The sequence below is a fragment of the Oryctolagus cuniculus genome, chromosome X (genome assembly GCF_051225735.1).
Source record: "Oryctolagus cuniculus isolate XC-2025 breed Fujian yellow rabbit chromosome X, ASM5122573v1, whole genome shotgun sequence".
Taxonomy (NCBI): domain Eukaryota; kingdom Metazoa; phylum Chordata; class Mammalia; order Lagomorpha; family Leporidae; genus Oryctolagus; species Oryctolagus cuniculus.
In genome coordinates, this window is record NC_142888.1 from 131,803,536 (window position 1) to 131,828,048 (window position 24,513).

Sequence of the window (24,513 nt, forward strand, 5' to 3'; positions counted from 1 at the left end):
CTCTCCCAGGGAACATAAAGGGTGGGCCAGGCTGTAGCTCCAGCTGGTTGCACCCACTACTTTTCACTAACTAGCTCTTGCTATTCACTACCATTTCTATTTGTAGAGGACTCTCTCTGGATTCTGCTTTTTAACATCAGGGTAGGAAGCAGCCAGCTGTTCCAGCCATATGTCTCTCTAGAACTTCTGAGCAGGACCTTGATCCTAAAAAAGAATACAGGTTTATCAAGTACTCAAAGCTACAAAGGATCTCTGGCTCATTGAGCTGCGGTAGGAAACAGAGATGGTTACAGTACTGGAAGGCTAAGGCACTGAGGTAATAATCTCTGGCTTAATCCCTCATTTCCCTAGTCCTTGCCTCCAATCAGAACCTAAGAGCAAAAATATACAGGCACAGTTCAAAAATTCTGTAGCCTGGCTTTTCGTGGCGCTCAGCCCCAGAGACAACACGCAACTCCCCCCCGAGCTCCTGGCTCAGAGCTGCTCAGGGAAGAGTCCTGACTGGGAAGAACGGCCTCTTGGGGTCTTGCCAAGTATTGCAGGAACAGCGAGGCACTATCCTACGTGGCTGGAACTGCAAGCCGCACCTGGCCTGTTCAGAGGCAGTTCTTCCTGAACATATCCTGTCAGGCCTCAAGACATCAGGAAGGAGAAATGCCTGATGCTGCAGCTGGAGGCCTGGAGTGGGAGGCAGTCTTTGCACACTCCCCTGACCCCCGCAGTCCCCGCTGCATTTCTGCGAAGGACACGGGACGGGGGAGAGGAGTACGCCAAGCCTAAGCAGCACCACCACCATGAGACAGGACCCCTGTCCCAACAGAGCTGACACTGCGGAGTCTGAGTAGGTGGACACAGTGATCACTCAGCACAGCAAAACAGTGCACAACTAACAGGCAGACAAGTTTTATGGACTCCTCCTGCCTCCAAACAACTCTGCCACTACCTTGCCCTGAAATGTCCACCTTACATCTTAGCACCACCGGCTCCAGCCCCACCCAAGCATGCCCTCTGGTCCATTTGTCTTTCAAGCCCCTGCAGGTGTGTGTCTCAATGCCAAGGTTTATAGGACCGCAGAGCTGGAAGCACTTGCAAAGACCTGAAGTCCAGCCCAGATCCAGAGAGGTCTGGGATTTGTCCCCAAGCTACACTGCTAGTCAGCTCAGTGCCCTTTTCCATTAGCAGACACGGCAGGACTTCCTTCCACAAGGCTCCCTGTCTACTTGGGTGCTCAGCCCCTTATTTGAAGACCTGTTTCAGACACTGAGGGAGAATGCTGCTGGTTAAATGACTGGAAAGCAGTACTGCTTAGACCAGAGACATGAGCCAGTTAGCTTGTCTTAGCTTTGCTTCTAGAATGACCTGAGGAGCAACCTCGGAAATGTGAGGCAGTTGTCATAAGGATGCAGATAACGACTGCCTGGTATAGTCACACCCCTGCTGGAGGAACCTCTCTCCACAAATGCCTGGCAGCAGCACCATCTTGCCCAAAAGAAAGACGGGGGCGCCTCACTGATCTGTCTGCGAGAAGCCCCACTTGGCAGAGCACAGAACAGCAGAGGCCACACACAGCCCACTCACCAATGACCAGGAGCACGAGAATGCTGATGAGAACCACAAAGAAGGTGTTGCCGTAGGTCACGACCAACTCCACCAGGCGAGACTTGAAAATCTTCTGCCATCTGTGAAGGGAAAGCACATGATCCTGGGGGGCAGGGCCCTGACCAGCACAGAGAGTCAGCTTTGCACTCTTCTCATGGCCCGAGCGCGGCATGGTGTCAGCTTCAGACACCTGGAATTCTCCAATGTATGGTAGCTATTTAAAAGTGCTTAAAAAAAGCTGCATGTATACAGATAGGAATGCCTAGACATTAGTGGTCTCTAGAGAGGAAAACCCACTTTTCATTTGTACTCTCCTTTGTAGTACTCAAAATGTGTGTCTTGTAGGACTGGCGTTGTGACACAGCGGGTTAAGCTGCTGCTAGCAACCCATATGGACACCCAGTTCAAGTCCCAGCTGCTCCACTTCTAATCCAGCTCCCTGCTAATGTTCCTTGGGAAGCAGTAGAAAATGGCCTAAGTGCCCCTGCACCCACACGGGAGACCTGGATGAAGCTCCTAGCTTTGGCCTGGCTCAGCCCTGGCTGTTGCAGCCATGTGAGGAGTAAACCAGCAGGCGGAAGGTTTCTTTCTCTCTCTCTCTCTCTCTCCCTCCCTCCCTCTCCCTCTCGCTATAACTCTGCCTTTCAAATAAATAAATAAACCTTTAAAAAAAAGAAATATTCTTTTAAAAGACCCAACGAGGTCCTATTTTGGACATTAGTTAAGTGCCGTAAGTCTCTCTTATTCTTTAAATCCCCCTTCCTTTCTCCCTCTTTCTTTTCCAATTTACTTTATGCAAAAACCAGGTTGCCTGTACCATACAGCTTCCCAGGTTGCACTTCCGAGGGTCCTCTGAACTGCATGCAGATTTGGTTTTGGGCAAAAATATTCCTCAGGAATCGCTGCACATCTTCTTGTGGCTCAGATTAGTGGCCTATATTTCTCACTTTAGAAGTTTTGAAAAATATCTGAAGAAGCTAACCATTTGGTACAGTAGTTAAGGCACCCCTTGGGACGCCTGCCTCCCGTGTCAGAGTAACTGGGTTCAAGTCCTTGCTCTACTTCCATTTCAGCTTCGTGCTAATGTGCATCCTGGGAAGTGGCAGTGATGGTTCAAACAGATGGGTCCCTGCCACCCAGTGGCAGACCCTGATTGAGTTCCAGGCTCTTGGGTTCAGCCTGGCCCAGGCACAGCTGTTGCAGACATCTGGAAAGAGAACTAGTGGATAGAAAACCTCTGTGTCTCTCTGCTCTTCAAGTCACTTTAAGTTTTACTGAGGCAGAGACAGAAAGATCTGTCCACTGGTTCACTCCCCAAATGGCCACAATGGTCTGGGCTGGGCTGGGCCAGGCCAAAACCAGGAGCTGGGGACTCCAACGAGGTCTCCTACCTGAGTGGCAAGGGCCCAAGCACTTGGGCCATCCTGCGCTGCTTTCCCAGGCACATTAGCAGGGGGCTGGATAGGAAGTGGAGCAGCCGGGACCCAAACTAGCGCTGCTACGGGATTCCAGCATCGCAGGAGGCAACCTAAAAGGCTACCCCACAACGCCCCTCAAATAAATTTTTTCCATAAAGAAGAATTTTTAAAAATTTGTGTAAATCTAGCCTTATTCGAAAGAAAGCTTCTAATTTAAATAGAGATAGATGTGTTCAGATGTTGTAATTAAAAATTAATTTCCAGTCAGCATGTGACAGGTCTGGTGTACAGTGAAAAGGAACACGGCTTCATCCTTCAGAGGCTGAGTAATGCTCCCGAGGCTCTGCTGCAAGGCCAGTGAGACGAGCTGGGACAGAAGGCACCAAGTCAGCAACGTGACCCGATGGTGCAAGGCTTCCGGAGAGCACACAGCCGCGTCACCCAGGGACGGCGGGAGGGCAGTCACGCTCAGAACACACCAAGGCTAGATCTTCCTCCCTTTAGGGTATTGTCAAGAAGGCAGGGCGCACTGGAAAGGAGCCCTGCGAGACGTGACAAGGCAGAGCCGTATGGAGGGCCACAGTAAGAAGCACAAGCCCCACCACCCCCGGCCCAGACAGGTTCTACCTGTTTCCCTAGGGCCCCAGGTCCAGGGCCCACCGGTTCTGCACACAAGCTGCAGGACTTGGCCGTGGGCACCCCGCCGCCTGCCTGCCAGCGCGTTCCACGGGCCCCACCACCCCCGGCCCAGACAGGTTCTGTTTCCCTAGGGCCCCAGGTCCCGGGCCCACCGGTTCTGCACACAAGCCGCAGGACTTGGCCGGGGGCACCCCGCAGCCTGCCTGCCAGCGCGCTCCATGGGCCCTACCTTTTGGGAGAGATGAAGGGAATGCAGAGAAGCAACACGGCAAAGACCTCTGCATAGAGGAAGGTGGCGACTGCAGTCCACTGCAGACTCATCCTGTCACTGGGTTTCCAACGGGGAGATGGGAGCTTCTTTCCTGGCCATGTGCAGAAGGAACAAGAGGAGCAGTGAGAGCTGGGCAGCCGCGGGCACCCAGGCCAGGTGCTCTGGGCGGCCGGGGCTGCCCCTCTCCACCCAGGGCCCCCGCGCTGGACTTCAGAGCCTCGCAGCACCAGCTGAACCGGCCGGCGCTCAGCAAGGCCACTCACGGCCAACGGTGCCCAAAGGCCGAACAGACTTGCCTTTCCCGGGAGAGCCTTAGTCGCCCCCCTCCACCACCTCCAGAGCCAGCACGATCCCTCTCCCCAAGGGAGCCCAAGAACCCCTCCTGCGCCTGTGTCACTGGCAAAGCGCTTTTCTTAAACAGACAGCCCAGCAGCAGGACACCCTCAGCACGCCCCCAGCACGCCCCCTTCCCAGCGGCGCTCCGCTGCAGGGCGCCGGGCCTTTTTCAAATCCCTGCTCCGACCCAGGCCCGGCCCGCAGTGCTTCGGAAGCTGCACCGGTCCAGGAGCCGCCTCCGCCTCGGCCGCCGCCCCCTGGGGGAAGCAGGAGGCCCTGCCCTCCTCAGCCTTCCAACGGGGCCGGCCGAGAGAAGGCCAGGAGCTGTTTCCGGAGCTCAAACAGCCCTGCCCGCCGCCCTGCGCCTCTGACGCGGGCGGGAGGCCCCCGGGGGCCCAGAAAGGCCCACGAGCGAGCGAGGCTGCTTAGAGGGCGGGAGTCAGGGCCAAGAGCAAACGCAGGTCTCAACAAGGCACCTCAAGGCAACCATCCAGAGCGAAGTTCTAGAAGCAGCAGGCCTGACACACCGGAGACGCTCGCCTGTCAGCCCTCTCGGGCCAAAACGCCCACCCGGCGCAGGAGCCGCCGTGCGGCACCCCAGGGCCCCTGGACGTCGCCCTGGCCCGGCACCGCTTCCCCGAGGCCCCCCCCCCGGCGGCTCCTCCGAGTGGGGCTTCGCCACCGTCCCCCGCCCCCGCGCCCCCAGAGCCCGCTTCCACCCACCGCCGCCCCAATTTCTCTCCGCCCGGGCCTGCCCTCCCGGGTCGGTCCCGGGCTCGGAGGTCCCCAGGGACCCTCGGTCTCCTCACGCTTTCCGTCCCCTTCCCCGCCGAGGGGCTGCGGGCGCCTCAGCGGCCCCAAAGCCCAGGCGGGGGCGCGGACCGCCACTCACCGAGTTTCCCACAGTCAGTGAGCACGCCCCGCTGCAGCCAGCGAACTCTCGCCACAGCCCGGGCCCCGCCCCTCACGCCGCGGCCGGAAACCGGAAGCGCCCGTCGGACCCCGCCCACAAAGCGCGCGAGCCCCGGGAAGCCCCGCCTACCGCCGCTTCCCGCCCCATCCCCGAGCCGCGTGCCGAGCGCAGAGCTAAGAGGAAACCGCGTCTCCCGGCCGGCGGCGACACGGCGGGGCGGGGCGGAGCTTTGGCGGGAAGGCAAGGGCCGCTTGTCTAGCCCGCGCGGCCGCCCCACGTCTCTGTGGTCCGGGGAGGGGGTGGGGCCAAGCCCGCTGAGAGAACGGGGTGGGGCGACCCGCGCCCAGGCTCCGCCTTTCGCCCTTCCTCCGCCTCCTCCCCTTCCCCCGGCTCGCCCCTGGGGAGGGGTGGGTGGGTGGGGATTCTAGGCCGGTGGCGGAGTCACTGTCGCTTGAGCCAGGCTGCAGAGCGGACGGACGCGCCTGGTGTCCCGGGGAGGGGCGCCATCGGGGGAGGAGAAAGAGGTGGAGGGTAAGAGGCGCCCTCTATGCCCGAGACCTCTTGAGGGGCTAGGGGACTGACACGAGAGGGGATCCAAGTTTCTCCACCTGGGCTGCCAGAGGAGGCCAAGACCCTGGAGGGCCCGAGCCCACCGCACCGGGGGCCCCAGCACCGCCCTCAGGGGCCTAAAGCGACCATCTGGGAGGCCACTGCAAGGTTTCCAGTTTCCTAGACAACAGACCCGGGGTCAGAGCAACAACCCTTCCAGCCACCTGCCTCAGCTGCCGCCTCAGGCACCAGTCCCAGCCCACGCACCTGCCCGGGTGACATGCCGGTGCTGTCCACCGCCCGGCCCTCGCGGGTGACCACGCTGAAGCGCACAGCCGTGGTCGTGGCTCTCACGGCCTATGGAGTCCACAAAATCTACCCTCTGGTGCGGCAGTGCCTGGCTCCAGCCAGGGGCCCTCAGGTGCCAAGGGGGGAGCCCACGCAGGAGGCTTCCGGGGCCACAGCAGCCAAAGCTGGCATGAACCGAGTCTTCCTGCAGCGACTCCTGTGGCTCCTGCGGCTGCTGTTCCCCCGGGTCCTGTGCAGGGAGACGGGGCTGCTGGCCCTGCACTCTGCTGCCCTGGTAAGCCGGACTTTCCTGTCGGTGTATGTGGCCCGCCTGGACGGAAGACTGGCCCGCTGCATCGTGCGCAAGGCCCCACGGGCGTTCAGCTGGCAGCTGCTGCAGTGGCTCCTCATCGCCCTCCCTGCCACCTTCATCAACAGTGCCATCCGCTACCTGGAGGGCCAGCTGGCCCTGTCTTTCCGCAGCCGGCTGGTGGCCCATGCCTACAGCCTCTACTTCTCCCAGCAGACCTACTACCGGGTCAGCAACATGGACGGGCGACTTCGCAACCCGGACCAGTCTCTGACAGAGGACGTGGTGGCTTTCGCGGCCTCTGTGGCCCACCTCTACTCCAACCTGACCAAGCCACTCCTGGACGTGGCCGTGACCTCCTACACCTTGCTTCGAGCGGCCCGCTCCCGCGGCGCGGGCACAGCCTGGCCCTCGGCCATTGCCGGCCTCGTGGTGTTCCTCACGGCCAACGTGCTGCGGGCCTTCTCGCCCAAGTTTGGGGAGCTGGTGGCAGAGGAGGCACGGCGGAAGGGAGAGCTGCGGTACATGCACTCTCGTGTGGTGGCCAACTCAGAGGAGATCGCCTTCTATGGGGGCCATGAGGTGGGGCAGTTCGGGTGCTGCGCATGGGAGGCCCAGAGGCGGGCAGCTTAGAGCGGTGGGGAAAGCCCGGGGCTGGCCGGGGCTGGCGCTATAGGTTTGGGTAGGCCACGGGAAGGAGGGGACGGGGTGCGGGGAGTGGACGGGGCCTTTGGTGGCTGCGGACTTAGGTACAGAAATGAAGAAGCGAGGGAGGGTGGGGGGGCGGGGTGCTGCCCTGAGCTGGCTGCCTGCATAGGCTGCAGGCACTTCTGCTTCCTCTCCCCGGCGGCCAGGTTGTCCCCAGCTTAGAGCTGCAGATCCCAGTGCTTTGACATTAGGAGCTCCTGCTCCCACCACTCCCGCAGCCAGCCAGGAGGAGACGCCTGCTGTCTGGGAGCCGGGACCCTGGGATGGGAGCCTCTCCTGGGGCCCTAGGCCCTTTGAAGGCCGGCGTCCAGCAGGGCTGGCCGGCGCGGGGCAGCCAGGCATTATGGGTATGACTCAGCCCAAGCAGAGGTTAACGAGCAGCGCCCAGCGCGGTGGTGGCGGTGGCGGCGGCAGCAGCAGCGGCAGTGCTTGGGGTCAAGGCCGCCAGAGCCATGAGCCCACCCGGCTACTGACCAGTTCAGCCGCCCCCCCCCCCCGCAGCCCCAGCTAGGGATGCTGGGTCCAGGCCGCCACCGCGGCGGAACACACTTCCTGCTGGCCCAGCAGCCGCCCTGCCCCAGTGTGGCCGCCCTTCCGCCCGGGTCCCAGGAGCTTAGCTGCCTGGTGGGCTGGGGCCAAGCCGAGGCCGCCCGGGATTGCATCGGGAAAGGTTACTCCAGGCCAGTGCTCCCTTTATCTCGCCTCAGCCCCTCCCTTGTGCCTGGAGTGGCAGCTGCCTCGGGCTGTGCTCTCTGCAACTCGGGTTTCAGTTCCCCGAGTGCTTCTGAGGGGAGGGGCCGATGGCGTGTGTCTCCTGAACGCCTCTCTCCCGCGCTCCTGGGGCTGGTGGCCTTTTGCCCGGGGAATCTTGTCTCTGGCTGCATATCAGGCAGAGAAGCAGCCTTGTCCTTGATTCAAAAAAAAGGAAAAAAAAAAAAGCTTGTCCCTGGAGAGAAGGACAGCCAGGGCGGAGCCAGGCTGCAGATGAGGAGGAAAAGCACCGGCCTTCAGGATAGCCCCCTCTCCCGTCCCCCTTCCTCCCTCGCGCCAGGCCACCACGCCCTGGCAGCCAGTCGTGGCCTGGGGTGAGGTGCTTGGCACGTTCCTTGCAGCTACATTGTCAGCCTGGGCTGGCACGGCTGCCAGCTTCCCAGCTGGATCACCGGGGTTCTCAGGGGAGGCTCCGGGAAAGCTGAGCTGCGGGGGGTAGGGAGTGGTGACAATGATGGCCAGTTCTTTGAAGGACTTGCTCGGGGCTAGCTTCAGGAAACAGCACATTCCTTCACCCAGAGGGTTCGCTTGCCTGGGCGGGAGGGCATCCACGGGCGTCCGTCTGCAGGCTGGCTGTGTAGGTCGTGGCTGGAAAGCTACACTGACACTAGAAAACGTGGGGGTGCTGCTCCCCTCATGCATGGATTGCGTGTCCTTGCAGTGCAGGCATGTGGCCCAGTGCAGTCCCGCTGGCTGACGTCCCTGTGAACACAGGCCTAGGCTCAGACCAACAGCGTGGTGTTCTGGGCCTTTCAGAGCAGACGCTTGTCCGAGTGCACGCACAGGCGCAGGGACAGACACATAGCCTTGAGCCTGCTTCACAACAAAGCAGGCCTTTATAAGTCAGAGCATCCTTACAACGTGGCTCTTCCTGCCTTCACTGCCGCTGCCCCCTTCCCTGCAGAGGTCCCTTTCCCCTCCTGAGGGGGCAGGTGGCGGCCAGGGCAGGAAGGAAATCAGTAGAACAGAGCACAGGGGGCTGCCCACTGCTGAGGCGGCAGAGCCAAGCCGGGGAGCAGGCTCTCCTGGTTTCCGTGGGAAAATGCCTTGCAAGGTTCTCACGCAGAGGAACCGTGGGAAAATAGAGCGCTGATGACCTTCTCTGGGGGGCGCGGTTGTGCCTGAGCGACAGAGGCAGGAGGAAATGGGCTGAGCAGAGGACTGCATGGTGACTGCCACGGGCCGGCAGTGGTCCCAGCTGGAGAGGTGGCACAGAGGGGATGGGAGCTGAGCTGCAGTGTCAGCCAGTCCCTGCCTAACCGTAGCCACCAGCTCTCGGCCTTGCTGGGACCATCAGATGGCATGGTGCATGTGAGTGGCATTGGGAGCTCTCCCCTTTCTCCTCCCACCCCCACCCTGTGCCTGGGAGTTGCCACAAGGCCTCTGGGTGCTTGTCACCCCTGCAGGTGGAGCTGGCACTGCTGCAGCGCTCCTACCAAGACCTGGCCTCGCAGATCCACCTCATCCTGCTGGAACGCCTGTGGTACGTCATGCTGGAGCAGTTCCTCATGAAATACGTGTGGAGCGCCTCGGGCCTGCTCATGGTGGCCGTCCCCATCATCACTGCTACTGGCTACTCGGAATCAGGTGAGAGCCGTACCACGGGGTGCCCAGCCAGCCTGCCGGCCCCTTCTGCAGGGGACACTGAGATCCTGCCGCAGCCTGGCGGCTAGCAGAGGCCAGACTGTCCTTGTAGCTCCTGGGTGCCTTTTGCCCTGCACACAGCTTGCACTCCTGGGGACAACTCAGCCAAGCCCAGCACCACACATGTGCCCTTGCCTGCCTGTCCCTAGCCTTGGCCCAACGTGGAGGTGGGAAGATGCGGGGAGTATGCTGTGTGCATACTCTTCAGCCCAGCCTGGATTTTCCCACCCCTAAAACAGCTCTTGCAGATAGCAGAAGGTGGAAGGCGCGACCTTGAGTCCTTTCAGGGGAGCGGGAAGCCTGTTCTTTTTAAGACTTATTTATTTATTTGAAAGGCAGTGTTACAGAGAGGAAGAGACAGAGAGATTGAGGTCTTCCATCCGCTGGTTCACTGCCCAGATGGTCGCAATGGCTGGAGATGAGATGATCCAAAGCCAGGAGCCAGGAGCTTCTTCCGGGTCTCCCATGCGGGTGCAGGGGCCCAAGGACCTGGGCCATCTTCCACTGCTTTCCTAGGCCACAGCAGAGAGCTGGATTGGAAGAGCAGCCAGGACTAGAACCAGAGTCCATATGGGATGCCGATACTGTAGGCGGCGGCTTCAGCCACTATGCCAGAGCGCTGGCCCTTCACGCTGCTTTTATTCTTGGCTCTGCCTTTATCCTGTCAGTGCATATTTTAACTCACCCACATGTCTACTCATTGCTTCTCTCACCATCCTATTTTTTTATTTTTATTTTATTTTTTATTTTTTAAAGATTTATTTATTTATTTGAAAGAGTTACACAGAGAGAGGAGAGGCAGAGAGAGAGAGAGGCCCTCCATCCACTGGTTCACTCCCCAGTTGGCCGCAACGGCCGGAGCTGCGCCAATCCAAAGCCAGGAGCCAGGAACTTCTTCTGGGTCTCCCATGTGGTGCAGGGGCCCAAGGACGTGGGCCAACCTCCACTGCTTTCCCAGGCCACAGCAGAGAGCTGGATTGGAAGTGGAGCAGCCAGGGCTAGAACCGGTACCCATGTGGGATGCCAGCACTTCAAACCAGGGCATTAACCCACTGTGCCACAGCGCCAGCCCCACCAGCCTATTCTTAAAAAAAAAAAAGGTTTATTTTGAAAGGGAGAGAGAGGGAGAGACAAAGAGACAAAGAGAGATTTTCCATCGACTGGTTCACTCCCCAAATAGCTGGGCCAAGGTGAAGCCGGGAGCTTTTTCTGAGTCTCCCACATGGGTGCAGGGGCCCAAACACTTGGGCCATCTTCCACTGCTTTCCCAGGTGCATTAGCAGGGAGCTGGATTGGAAGTGGAGCAACCAGGACTGCAACAGCACCCTTTTGGGAGGCTGGATTTGTAGGCAGCAGCTTGGCTTCACTGGCTATGTCACACCGCCAGCCCCTTCTCTATCATATCCTTACATATCATTTATTTCTTTTTTAAATAAAAATATTTACTTATTTGAAAGGCAGAGCTACAGAGAAGGCAGAGAGAGACAGAGAGAGAAGTCTTCCATCCGCTGGTTCACTCCCCAATTGGCCGCAACGGCCAGAGCTGTACTGATCCGAAGCCAGGAGCCAGGAGCTTCTTCCTGGTCTCCCCCGTGGGTACAGGGGCCCAAGCACTTGGGCCATCTTCCACTGCCTTTCCAGGCCATAGCAGAGAGCTGGGTCAGAAGTGGAACAGCCGGGACTCGAAGTGGCACCCATGTGGGATGCCACTGCAGACCGGCGCTTTAACCTGCTGCGCCACAGTGCCAGCGTCCTCGTTTCTTTCTTCTGTGTTCAGTTCCTTTATTCCAGGTAGACATCTCTTTCAGCAAGGATTTCATCTTCGGAAATTCTCGATTGTTGTCCAAAAATATCTATTTCATCACTCTTTCCGGGCTAAAGTTTAGTTGGCTGTGCGAATCTAGGTGGACAGTTATTTTCTCCCAGTCCTTTTGACGATATGCATTGTCTTCTGGCTCCTCTGGAGCTGTGAGTGTAGTGGTGCCTGCATAGTGACCTGCAGTTTCTCTCTGGGTGCTTTCGGAATTTTCTGTTACTCTTCGCCACTGTGCAGTGTCGCTACCATGTGCTCGGGTGTGGGCTTCGGTTTATCCGTCTTGAGACTGGTTCTATGTCCTTTGAACACGTGTGAATTCAGGCCTCTCCAGGCTAGAATATTTTCAGCCATTAGCCTATAGAAATATCACCTGAGCCTCCTTTTACTCTCTTCCAGAACCCCTGCTAGCCCTTTGCTAACCTTCAGTTTTTCTCCGTCGCCCCCTCCATCTGTCCCGTCTCGTGCTACCTGTTCTGCCCCCTGAGAGAGTTCCTCAGATCTCTTCCTGCTCACCAGGTCACCAGGTCAGCAATTTTCCCTTCAGGCATGTCTGCTTTGAAGACTTTTTACATTTCAGGTACTGTTGGATTCCATTTCAAACAAAAGTCTGAAAGGAGAAATTTTCTTTTTCAAATACAAATTCCACACCGTTTTTGTAAGTCTCTTCTGTCTGTGTCTCTTCAAACAATCCTTTGATGCTGGATGCCTGCTGTTTTTAAAGCTGTATTTATTTATTGGAAAGGCAGAGCAACACAGAGAACTCACCCATCCACTGGTTCACTCCCCACATGGCTGCAACACCCGGGGCTGTGCCGGGCCGAGCCAAAGCCAGGAGCCCAGAACTGCATCTGGGTCTCCCACGTGGCTGGCTGGGGCCCAAGCACTTGAGCTCGCAACTGCTTCCTTCCCAGGTACAGTAACAGGAAGCTTGATGGGAAGCAGAGCAGCCAGGATGCCGACCCGCACTCTGATACAGCCGTGAGCATCCTGAGCGGTGGCTCCGCACCGCACTACAGCAGCCGCTCCTGGGTACCCCATAAGTCATGCGTATTCCCCAACTCTCTCGAGCAGTTTGGTTCTCGGGAGTTCTTGGGCATCTGATGCGCCTTTCTCCTCCGATTTTACTCATGGGGAACCGGTTCCTTGTAGGCTCTGCAGCAGGACTTCCATGAGGATCCGTGTGGCCTCCATGGAGGGTATAATTCCCTGGTGCCTGTTCACTTTGTTTGTGCCAAGCACTCCAGGGGTAATTAACCAGGTGCAGGCCGTGTTCATGTCCAGTTCCCAGCTTGCGCAGTGGGGAGGTGGTTCCTGAGCGTGGAGGTAGTATTCATTTGAGCCCCGGACACGTAATTACAGATTCGTAGGCTGACCTTTTGTTCTATGCACCCAGAACCCCAGCTAAGAGACCGAAGCTCCTGGTCCTCTGTCTGTCTCTGGGGGGAGGGGGTGTCTAAGCCAGCACCCTGATGTTCTTCCAGCACAGCTCTGCGTTAGAGGGACCTCAAGTTTGTGCAGTTGGTGGTGGTCAGAGGGTCTTCAGTCATCGATGTGTTGCTACAGCCTGACTCATTTCACAAACAGAAGTCTCTCTGCTTCTCTCCCTATTTGTGATTTCACCCTGGGCTGCCATACCCTCGCTGTCTGTGTCCCTCTCTGGGCGGCACCCAAGAGGAAGACTGTGGTCTGGAGCATGCTGTTACTTCCACCACGTAGGCCCCCGTGTCAAGGTGGTCTTGGTTCCGGCACAAGTGCCAAAGTCTACGGTTACAGAGCGTGCGGACCAACCCGCAGCTGCAGCCACTTTGTCCGTGGCTAGGCCTGGACACAGCACGGCCTGTCTAGTCCCCCTGAAGGCCAGAGACGTTTTGGAGCCTCTGCTGCGTGAGGCTTTGTAGGCCATTCAAAGAAATAGGAGCTTCTGACCCCACCCTCGTGGCCCTTACATCTGGTTATCTTTGCAAGATGGACAAAGCGCCCATCTCCCTTGCCCGGGCTGTTTTCTGGCTTGCTGGCCTCCTTGTTATTCCCCCAAATACCAGGCATGCTTCTGCCTCGGGGCCTTTGCATGTGCTGCTGGCGCTGCCAGGAACGCTCTTTCCTCTTCCACCCCAGGCACAGCGCCTCCCTTTGACAGAGAGAGCTTTGCTCCCAGGCCCTCTAGGTGTGGCCTGCTGCCTTCCTGCCTGCCTTTTCCCTTTCTCTGCCTTACCGCCCTCCCAAGTGCCGACATCCTGCCTGTGTCGCGGCATCCTGTCTGTGTGACGTCTGTGTCTGGTTTCTCTATCTCTCCCCGACTTTAGACTGTGGAGAGCTGGTTGAGGGCAAGGCTTTTTGTCTGCTGAGGCTGCTGGGAGGAGGCAGGCAGGATTGACACCAGCCTTGTTCTGCTGGCCGGCGAGCCTGCAGGGCCTGGGACGAGGGCGGGGCCTGGAGTTCCCACTCCAGCCCAGCAGCCTTTCCCTGTCACTTGGGGGGCCTTCGCTACCTGCCGACAGAGGACAGTTAGTTCTGTCTTCTGAATGGTGCAGGCTCTTGCCCGGATGCCCTGGGAATCCTGCGGACTCCTTGCTTTGTCCCTAGTTACCTACCGTCCAGCTCTCAAGGCATCCAGAGGGGATGACCAGTGTCCCCCGTGCCTGTTGGGAAAAAAGGCCGAGGACCTTGGACTTTCAGGAGCAAAGCCCCCTGTCTCCTTCCAGCCTGATTCATTGGCCGGGTTTCCCACACAGGGCCCCAGAAGGCACCACAAGGCACCCTGTCCATCCATCCTGTCCCCTGTCTTCCCCACACTATCTGAGTTGACTCCCTGCTGTTCTCCCCACCCTACTCTTGCCGTTAAGCCCGAGGCCCCCACCCCAGGACCCCATTTGCCCCTGGATCATGAACCCTCTCTACTGCCACCCTTGGGCCTCAGTAGTGGGTGCTATTCGCTACCCACATTCCAGAACCATCAGAGTCAGCCTCCTCTTTGCTCTCCTCTGCCATTTCCAGGGAGATTCCTTGTGTTAAAATCTTGCTTCTCTGGGAAGTTCCAAGGGTCAAGGGAGTCAAGGTCATTGACAAGAAAGGCTGATAGACATGACCATGGGGGTCTAGACTTCAACAGCAAATCAGGTTAAGGAGCAGCTCCTGGGAGAGAAAACAGGATGACTGTGGCATGGAGGTCAAGGGCATGGCACCGAGGGAGGCGCAGCCATGGAGGTCAGAAAATCCCCTTTCCAAAGGCAAACAGCTCTGGTGTCAGACGATGAAGTCCAGGCCAAGCCAGGAGGGCTGACCTCACCAGCACGTGACAGAGGGCACGGGTGTTCTAGGCAGAAGGAGCCAGTTGGTGCGTTTTCTGTTTTTGTTTTGTTTTGTTTTAGTGTAGATTTTTACTTCAGGTACAGTGGAGAGCTGTAGGAACAGGGATGGAAGTTTTATTTGTTGGTTGGTTTTAAATTAACGGCTAACCATTGCCTATGTGCCTACAGTGTACACTGTGATTATCTGATGCGCATATACTGTGTAAGTGATCAAATCAGGTAACTAGCATTTCCATCTCCTTAAGCACTTACCATTTCTCTGTGTTGGGGGCTCTGGAAGTCCTCTCGTCTAGTTGTAATAGGAGCTATCTACTAAATCGTTCGGAACTCCCGGTGCCCTGTCGTGCTGGGCGGCATTGGGGCCTCCTCCTCCCTTTAGCCCCCACCCCCAGCCTTCCTAGCTGCTGCTGACCTCCAGGGCGCCAGCTCTTCTGAGTTCCACATATGGGCAAAATCACGGAGTACTTGTCTTTCTGTGCCTGCCTTACTTCACTTAACATAATGGCCTCGAGTTCTAGCCACGTTGCCACAAATGACAGGATTCCATTCTTTTTTAGTGGCTCATTTTTCACATACCATGCACTCCAGCCTTTTGTGCCTGTGATTCAGCAGTTTTTTATATATTCCGAGTTCTGCCGCCTTCCCCACCAAGTCCAGAACCTTTTTATTGCCTAAAAGAAACCCAAGACCCGTTAGCAGCTACCCCCGGTTCCTCCCCTGCCCAGCCCTGACAACTACGGACTTCTTTTCTGTCTCCATGGGTGGGCCTGTCCTGCACATGTCGTATCAGTGGAATCATGTGACATGAGGTCTGTTCTGTCTGGCTTCTGCCCCCGAGCACGGGGGTTTCAAGGTTCATCCATATTTTAAGATGAATCATTTCTTTCCTTTTTATGGCTGAATGATATTCCATTCATCCATTGATGGATGTTTGGGCTGTTTGCCCCGTTCGGGCTACTGTGAACATCCCCACACAAGCTTCTGTAGACACACGTGCCTGCCTCTGCTGCATATCCAGCTTGCTGTGGGATCCCTGGTTCCTGTGGTCCTAGCAGGTGGGAGGAAGCATCGTGTGGTTTTCATTTGCACTTCCCTAATGACAGATCATGCGGCACATCTTTCCATAAGCTAGGGCATTTACCTATCTTCTTTGGCCAAATGTCTATTCAGATATTTTTCCTATTGTTGCTTTCATTTGGTTGCTTTATATGTTTGACAGAGAGAAGGAGAGAGAGCGCGCACACTCTTATCCACTGGTTTACAAACCAGGAGCCAGGAACACAATCCGCGTCTCCTATCACTGAGCCATCCCTGCTGCTGCAGGGTCTGTGCTAGCAGAGTGGAGTTGAAGCTGCAGCCTCGAATCAAATCCAGGCACTCTGATGTGGGACACAAGCACTTTAAGCAGAAGGCTAAACACCCACTAGCTTGCCTGTTGTTTACTGGGGTTGTTTGTTGTTAAGTTGTAAACGTTCCTTATTTATTCTGAATATTACAGCCTTATCACATAGGTGCTTTCCAAATATTTTCCCCTGGTCTGTATGTTCCTTTGTTATGTCCTCGCTGGCGTCCTTTGGTACACAACGATGTTTAGTTCAGTGAGGATCAGTTGGTTCTTTTGTTCCTTGTGATTTCAGTGTCATAGTTCAGAAACCATTGCCATACCTAAGGTTATAAAGCGTCACCCTGTTTTCTTCTGAGAGTTTTGTTTCCTTTATGACTGACTGACTGATCTGAAAGGCAGGGCTATAGAGAGAGGGGGAGAGATCTTCCACCTGCTGGTTCAATCCTCAGATGCTTACGGTGGCCTAGACTGGGCCAGGCTGAAGCCAGAAGCCTGGAACTCCAACCTGGACTCCCACGTGTGTGGCAGGAGCCCAAGCACTTGGGCCGTCTTCCCCTGCCTTCCCAGGTGCATTAGCAGAGAGCTGGATCGGAAGTGGGGCAGCCGGGACAGAAACTGGCCCTCCAGTGTGGGCTTCTGCATCGCTATGCCCCAGAACCACCCCCTCTCTGAGAGTTTCGCGATGTGCGCTCTTCCATGGTGGCCTGTAACCCACTCTGCGCTAGTGTGGAGTGTGAGGTAGGGGTCACTGTCTCGCAGGCTGTCCCAGCACTGTGTGACCTTCCGCTGTCTCTGCCCCTCCCCCCTGCCCGCGTTGTGCTCCGCAGACTCGGAAGCTGTGAAGAAAGCGGCCTTGGCGAAGAAGGAGGAGGAGCTGGTGAGTGAGCGCACAGAGGCGTTCACCATTGCCCGCAACCTGCTCACGGCTGCTGCAGACGCCATCGAGCGGATCATGTCCTCATACAAGGAGGTACCGCGGGCCCAGCCCCCACACTGGCCGTGCCCTTCCCTAAGTAGGCAGCGGCTGAGCCACGGTCACCTTCCCTGCAGGTGACGGAGCTGGCCGGCTACACAGCCCGGGTTCACGAGATGTTCCAGGTATTTGAAGATGTTCAGCACTGTCGTTTCAAGAGGCCTGGGGAACCGGAAGATGCTCAGATCGGGAGTGGGACTGTGGCACGGTCTGGTGTTCGAGTGGACACACCCCTGAAGATCCGAGGTAAGGTTGCCCCCTCCATGCAGAGTGCTTTCTCTTGTCCTGGCTCCTCTTAGCCCCATTCTGCCTCTTGGGCCCCCAGAGACGGCAGAGCTGCCCAGCAGGGTCACTCAGGTCTTCTGCCCTGGCTGGACAGGGCCTCTGGGGAGGGCTTTCTACAGCCTTCCTTCCCAGAGTTGTCTGCCAGCATGGCAGCGCTGGAGAGCAAAAGTAGACTCAGTGCTCCAGGTTCCTGGGGTTCCCAAGGCACAGTACCAGACGCTGGAGGGGGAGGGGACACTGGTTAATTCCCAAAGGCATATTGGGGGTGGGTAAGCCAGGGCCCAGGGAGCAAGGGAGGACATCTGGGGGCTGTGCAGAATGCACTACAGGCCACCGGAATACTGTGTCCTCCTTGCGCTCTCTCTACAGGCCAGGTGGTAGATGTGGAGCAGGGGATCATCTGTGAGAACATCCCCATCATCACGCCCACAGGAGAGGTGGTAGTGGCAAGCCTCAACATCAGGGTAGGTCCACTGGAGCAGGGGCACCTGGCCTGGAAGCGCTAGTGGGCCTGGGCCGAGTGGATGAGGCAGAGGTCCATCCTGGCTGCCTGGCCATCTGCATTTGCAAGCCTCAACCCTTGGCTTCTTGGCTGCCTGTGCTGGCAGTAGCCATTGTCCCCGGATCTACGTGGCAGGTAGGCCGAGGTCAGGGTCACACACCAGCGTGTCTCTGATTATTAGCACTAGGGCAATGGAGTCAGAGTTGATAAAAGGGATTAGCTATTACCAGGGCTGGCCAAGGGTCACCCAAGTGTTTCTGATCTGATCATCACCTGTCCCCCTACACCCTCCCCCCGAAAAGGCAAGACGTGGGGGCTCTGATTCTACTTTACTCACCTGAGCCCCTCTGCTGTGCGCCCTGAGAAGCCCCTGGTGCAGCCTTGCCCACTGGCAAGGCCACAGAAGGGAATCTTTGACAGCTCAGCTGTCCCTGGTCACCTGTGTCCCAGCCACAGTGCTGTAGAGTAAGGGAAGACCGTGGCAGGGGGAGGGGAGAAAGTGAGAGGGAGTTATTCCCTCCTTCTGGAAACCAGAGGTAATTTAGGGGAGCTCGTAGGGTGTCCCCACTCAGGAGGGAGCAGTGATGTATTACAGAGGCCTTCACTTAGCTGTCCCAGGTATAGCAGGGGCCACAAGAAAGGTGGTCCACACACCTGGAGGGAGTGGAGCCACAGGGACACAGGGGTGGGTAGAAGGTGAGCATGGGGGACAGGCCCAAGAGCAGGTTGGAAGCGGGACACACGACTTCACCCCAAACACGGCTGTGATCCCCGTCATCCTGAGCAGTACTCACTTGGCTAGTGGATCCATAGTGACTGAGTCAGTGTCCAGGGGCTGCGGGAACAAAGGGCCAGAGGCCCCGCAGCCTTACCAGCAGCTGGGGGTCCGGGAGCCAGGGGCGGCAGGGCGGGCTCCTTCGGGACTGTGAGGAGAACGTTCTCTGGGCCTCGCTGGCTCCCGGCGCTGCATCCTGAGCCCTCGTGTTCCATGGCCTCCTCCTGACGCACACGGCCGTCCAGAGCCCCCTTCTCCCGAGGCACCAGTGCTTCTGGAGTCGGGGCCCACCTGGCTGCAGCATGACTGCGTGTCAGTCCTGCTCAGTACCTCTGCCACAGCCCTGTTTCCACGTGATGTTTTCTAAATGGCATTCCCAGGTACTGGGAGCTAGGACGTATGAATTGGGGGTGAGGGATACAATCCAACCTGTGACACCGCCCGAGGTAAGCCAGAGGCCGCCCGCGGTGAGCACAACATCGGATCTTGGCAGGGGCCCCCGCAACGTGCTGTGGATCTCCCGGATGCGGAAAGGCACGCGCTGAGAGAGAGGAGGGCCCAGGCAGGAGTAGCAGGGGCGGTGGCAATCTGTGCCCTGCAGTGCCTGCGCTCTCCCGACCCCTCACCCTGCTGGCACGGGCACTAAATGGGGCCTATTAGGAAGGGCCCATGGTCCCTCTGCCCTCTGAGCCCTTCCTCCTACACACTGCCCCACTGCCCTGGCCAGCATTTCCCCAACAGCAGGTGTTTGCATAGCTCCGTGGTAGCTGTGGAGGCAAAGAGGGCCACGGGGAGAGCAGGGATTGGCGGCGTGGGGGGGGGGGGTACCTGAAGTCTAGAAGGGGAAGAAGGGGAGGGGAATGGGCTCCACGGCCACACCCACTCACTCCGCTGTAGCGAGATAGGCCCTCCCTCTCTAGTGCTGGCCAGGCGCTCCGCTCCCCCAGGCCCAGTAGTGCATTACCAAGTGGTCCAGACTGGCTTACCTCGGGCCTCAGGGGAGGGAGCGAGCTGAGGCTGGGAAGGAGACCCCAGGCCGGGTGCCAGGCCTGCATGCCCCCCCGCCCCCCCCCCAGGTGGAGGAAGGCATGCATCTGCTCATCACGGGCCCCAACGGCTGCGGCAAGAGCTCCTTGTTCCGGATCCTTGGTGGGCTGTGGCCCACCTACGGGGGTGTGCTCTACAAGCCCCCGCCCCAGCGCATGTTCTACATCCCGCAGAGGTGAGGAGGCTGCCGGGGGCCCAGTCCCTGTCTCTCCCTTGCCTCCTGCTGCCCGTGCACTGCAGGAAGCAGGAGAGTCACCCCTCAGGAGAGGACCCCAAGATGCTGACCCAGAGCCACAGACGGGCTGCAGCCCAGTTGGCTCGCCTGTGGCTGTCGGATTTGGGAGGGTGTGGCACGTGCTTGCAGATGCATGTGCGGGGTGTACACACGCTGGGGGGCAGGCTGTGCTTGGTGTGCACACGCTGGGGTGGCAGGCTGTGCGGGCTTGGTGGACACGCAGCTTTCCCACAGACCCTACATGTCCGTGGGCTCCTTGCGTGACCAAGTGATCTACCCCGACTCGGTGGAGGACATGCGCAGGAAAGGCTACTCGGAGCAGCACCTGGAAGCCATCCTGGATGTGGTGCACTTGCACCACATCCTGCAGCGGGAAGGAGGTAGGCGGGCAGCACACAAGTGACCCTCGCCCTTTGTCCCAAGACTCGGACATCCCAGCCCCTATCTTGTCTCTCCCTTGGCCCCGGGGCATGAAGATTATCTCTGCACCCAGGAGTCCAAAGTGCTAGGTGCTGCAAAGCTGCGACACAGGTGCCAGGCTCGGAGAGCCCCACCTGTCAAGGAGGACCAAACACGTGGTCCCCAGGGGCATGAGTGCTTGGGCAATGGCAAAGGGCATCCAGCAGACCACTCACCGCACTGGGGTCTCAGCTGAAAGCTGCTGCTCACCTGGGCTGGGGACAGCGGGCAGTGGAGAGCGGCTCACGGAGGAGCACGTGTGACAGCGAGGAGCGTGGGCTTGTCCTCAGCAGGCTGGGACTGGTCAGTTTTGCATTCTAGCAAGGTGCAGTGCGGCGGGTAGCCGGGGAAGAGGCAAGCGAAGGTGTGCGCGGCCTGGGACTGTGGGTGGGGAGGGCAGAGTCAGAGGGGCCTCTGAGAAGAGACTGGCAGGGGGAGGGGCAGGCTGGGGGCAAGCAAAGGTGTCTGATGAAGAAGACTGTGCAGTGTCCATTGTTCTCCGCACCGTGGGTGTCCAGCTGCGGGGACACAGTGGAGGGCGTGGAATTTGCTCAGAGAAATCCGAGCCGCTTCCTGCCCTGCTCGGGCGCGCGATGACCTGGAGCCTGTTCACCTTAGAAGGGGAAGGGCCCAGCCCCTGCCTCTGCCCAGCGTTCAGCAGCGTACCTCCTGCAGGGTAAATCCACGCAGGCAAGTGAGGAAGTCAGCGGCACGCGAGGCTGGGGCTGCTGCCGGCCGAGCCCTCTCCCCACTCTGAAGCTTCTTCCCCAGGGGCCGCTGGCCTGCCCTTAGCACTCGCTCCTGCTGCCCTGGGCGTGGGAGTGCCCCCCGCCGCCTGTCCTGCGTGGCAGGGGTGACATCACAACCTAGCAGGGTCAAGTTCAGCGGCAGGGATGATTCCCGAGTTTCCCCTTCTGTGCTGGAAGTCCCTGGACAGGCTTTTCTGCTACGTCCCGCTGCTGTGTGTGTCCTCCATCTTCAAGGGCCTTCATGGTGCAAATGGGCCATTGCATCTACGCCGCCGATGCAGGCACATAGTCACAGCTCACCACAAGGCGAGCTAGGAAGTGTGACGGTCGTTCTGGGCAGCCACAGGCTGGGAAGGCAGAGCAGACGAGGGAGAGGAGGCGCTGACTGCAGTGCCCCGCAGCTGAATCACCCACTGAGTGGCTCGCTCACGCGGCCCAGCTGAGCCCCGTCCTCTCTGCTGCCCGCTGAACCAAGTGGCGGCTGCTGCTCCGTCAGGGAGGGGCCTGGTAGTCCCGTGAGAGTTTCCTGTGGCTGCCATGGCTTCAGCCACGTGGTGGATCATCTGCTGTCTCTGGAGGCCTGAGGCCTGAGGCCAAGGTTCCTCGTGTGGGCGGTGAGGGAAGAATGCATTCCAGGGCCTGTCCGTGGCGTGGCGGCCACCATCTTCTCCGGGGGTCTGTGCACATTGGCTTCCCTGTACGTGTGTCTCCCAGCCCTCATGTCCCCTGTGTGTGACGACGACACCAGTCGCACTGGCTTGGGCCCACCTTAATGACCTCACTTGAACTTGATCACCTCTGGCAAGCAACCTGCCTCCAAATACGCTCACTCTCTGGTACCAGGGGTTAGATCTCCAATACATCTTTTTGGGGGACCCAATTCTGGTCCCAGCTCTTTCGATCCTGAAAGGGTCCCAGGCCACAAGGACACAGCTTCAGCATTGCCCTTTCTTTGCGCTGAATCGCTGCCCAGCTCCCCAGGCCCCAGGCCCCAGGCCCCGAGCCCCGGGCCCTTGTTGAATCGAGCGGGGTCCCTTGCCCCTTGCCTAGGCTGGGAAGCGGTGTGTGACTGGAAGGACGTCCTCTCGGGAGGAGAGAAGCAGAGGATCGGCATGGCCCGCATGTTCTACCACAAGTGAGTGCTGTGGGCCGTGCCGGCAGCGAGACGAACGCCGGATCGGCTTCCCTCTGCAGCTCTGGGGCTGGGGCGGGGGCTGGGGCTGGGGCTGGGTGGCAGGGGTCAGGCAGCTGACGGGCTGCACCCTCTCCCCACATCCCGGTCCTCACACCCAAGGCCCAAGTACGCGCTCCTGGATGAATGCACCAGCGCCGTAAGCATCGACGTGGAAGGCAAGATCTTCCAGGCGGCCAAGGACGCCGGCATCGCACTGCTGTCCATCACGCACCGGCCCTCCCTGTGGTAGGCACCTCTCCGGGCCTGCAGCTGGAGGCAGGGGGCTACTCCCCGGGAGAGGAGGACCCCTCCCTGGGCCGCCCGCATCCTCGTCTCTCTCCTGGCTAGGAAGTACCACACACACCTGCTCCAGTTTGACGGGGAAGGAGGCTGGAAGTTTGAGAAGCTGGACTCGGCCGCCCGCCTGAGCCTGACCGAGGAGAAGCAGCGGCTGGAGCAGCAGCTGGCCGGCATCCCCAAGATGCAGCGACGCCTCCAGGAGCTGTGCCAGATCCTGGGCGAGGCCGTGACCCCAGGCCAGCTGGCGAACCCCAGCCTCCCGGGCCCTGGGGTCCCCACCTGACGGAGGGCCTGACCACACAGCCCCGAGCCTGTCCCCAAGCTCTCGGATCACATGAAGGAAGCAGAAACACCCCCCACCATCCCCCTTGCCCTCAGCCCGCCCCTGCATGCCTCCCCCATGGCCCCAGCTCCGCCTCCCGCCGCCCTTCCCTGAAGACCCCAGCGAGCCTAGATGCCCCTGCCACCAGCCCACATCCCTCATCCCTCGCCCCGGGGGCTGCTCCCCAATTCCTGGGTCCTGTACTTTTCTCTGGAACAGGGCAGAGGCCTGGGGAGGCCCAGGCCTGAGCCCATTACCTCTTCAGTCCCTCGAAGACTCCATGGTCCATCCCTGTGGCCATCCCCCAGGGTGACCAACCAAGGCTGCTGTCCCACAGGACGCACTTCCTGCCACGGAAGCCAACAGATAGGAACCCTGGTCAGACAGAGCCCCTCGTCTGCACCCTCCCCTCCCCTCCCCTCCCCGCCAGGGGCCCCAAGGAGCCCCGGAGAAGTTGCACAGAGAGCCGGTCCCTCTGTCCCTCCAGCCTAATTTATTGGAGTCTCTGTTTGTAGCCGTGGCAGTTGCCGGCGGGAGCACCTGCCACAAGGGAGGTGGCCACCGCGTTCCCTCCACGTTGCCCTGCCTCAGAGGCCCGTGGCGGCTCCTGTTGCCCGCCTACACTGCCAGCCGCCACTGGGGCCGGGCCAGAGTGAGGGCGCCGTGTTCCCAGCTCAGTGCCAAAGAGGGGTCGGCAGGGGGCACCAGCCCTCACTCCAAAGGGAGACCCCACCGCCATGTGCCTTTCCTGGCCCTCAGCCCTCGGGCTGGGTGCTCCCTCGGTCCCCTCAGTAAAGACTTCTGTGGAAAATGCAGTCCTGCCTCCCAGCCTCAGTGTCTGCTTTGGGGAGAGGGGGAGGGGCAGAAAGGGTGAGTTTAAGGGAAGGAGGCAGCCTAAGCCTCCAGGCCGCTGTGGGGAGATGAATGAGGCCCTGAGCCTGAGCCCACAAGGCCACTTCCTAAGAACTATTGGCTGAGCCCAGTGCTGGGGGCAGGGGACCACTGCAGGCTCCCTGCCCCCCAGGCACCCTCCGACAGAAGCTGCAAAGCAAGGGTGGCTGGGGGGAGCCCCAGGAATGAGGCCAGCAGGCAAGGAGCTGGGAGCTGGCTAAGCTGAGACCCAGGCAGGATGCTCGTGCTTCTAGACCTAGGAAGAGGGCACTGCTTGTGCCAGGCCAGGGGTGAATCAGGAGCAGGATGAGGGGAGGGAGGAGCTGGGCTGGCATGGGCATGGGCAGCTGAGGAGAGCCAGCCCTAGACAGCCAGGCACGGAGGTTCCATGGGCTCAGCGTGCCCCACCTCACTTCACGCCCAAGAGAACTCAGAACAGCCATGCAACCAAACACGGATACATGAATGCCCGTAGCAGCCCAAGCGTCCAGTGACAGCTGAATGGACAGTGTAGGGCATGTCCATGGAACGGGCCATGAGTGAGCCCTGAAATAGCAGGGCTGCACCCTGAAGTCATGCTTGGTGACGTCACACATCCCATGCTGCATTCATGGTTACTGGGGTGGAGGGCGGGGGCAAAGGAAAAGGGACTGCTTAAAGGGTCCAGGGTTGCCTTCTGGGGAGATGCAAGCTACGGAGCCACAGAGCTACGGAGGAGAGGTTGCCCAATACTGTGGATTTGTTGAACACTGCATGGGGTAGTTGAGAAGGAATTTCACCTCAAAAAATAAGTGAAAATAGCCCGCATCTCCCAACTCTGCCACAGTCACATTTCACCAAGAGTTTGAGAGGGGACAAATCATATTCAACCCATGGCAGACGAATA

At 59.0% G+C, this 24,513-nt stretch overlaps 2 protein-coding genes across 2 annotated transcripts in view; one reads left to right on the forward strand and one right to left on the reverse strand.

Moving 5' to 3' along the window:
• BCAP31 (B cell receptor associated protein 31) overlaps positions 1 to 5,210 on the reverse strand; it is a 33,346-nt gene extending 28,136 nt beyond the window's left edge. Inside the window, exons 1-3 of the mRNA XM_008250320.5 lie at positions 5,156 to 5,210; positions 3,886 to 4,018; positions 1,579 to 1,679 (exon numbers count right to left, since the gene is read on the reverse strand). Coding sequence (XP_008248542.1) covers positions 1,579 to 1,679; positions 3,886 to 3,977 — 193 coding nt within the window. The 5' untranslated portion in view covers positions 3,978 to 4,018; positions 5,156 to 5,210. The remainder of the gene's footprint in view (positions 1 to 1,578; positions 1,680 to 3,885; positions 4,019 to 5,155) is intronic.
• Positions 5,211 to 6,005: 795 nt separating this feature from the next.
• ABCD1 (ATP binding cassette subfamily D member 1) lies at positions 6,006 to 22,697 on the forward strand. The gene is given in 10 exon segments (NM_001171362.1): positions 6,006 to 6,905; positions 9,209 to 9,389; positions 16,743 to 16,885; positions 16,966 to 17,134; positions 17,543 to 17,637; positions 19,527 to 19,672; positions 19,967 to 20,112; positions 21,991 to 22,075; positions 22,235 to 22,360; positions 22,463 to 22,697. Coding segments are annotated over 10 exon segments (2,226 nt in total).
• The last annotated feature ends 1,816 nt before the right edge of the window (positions 22,698 to 24,513 follow it).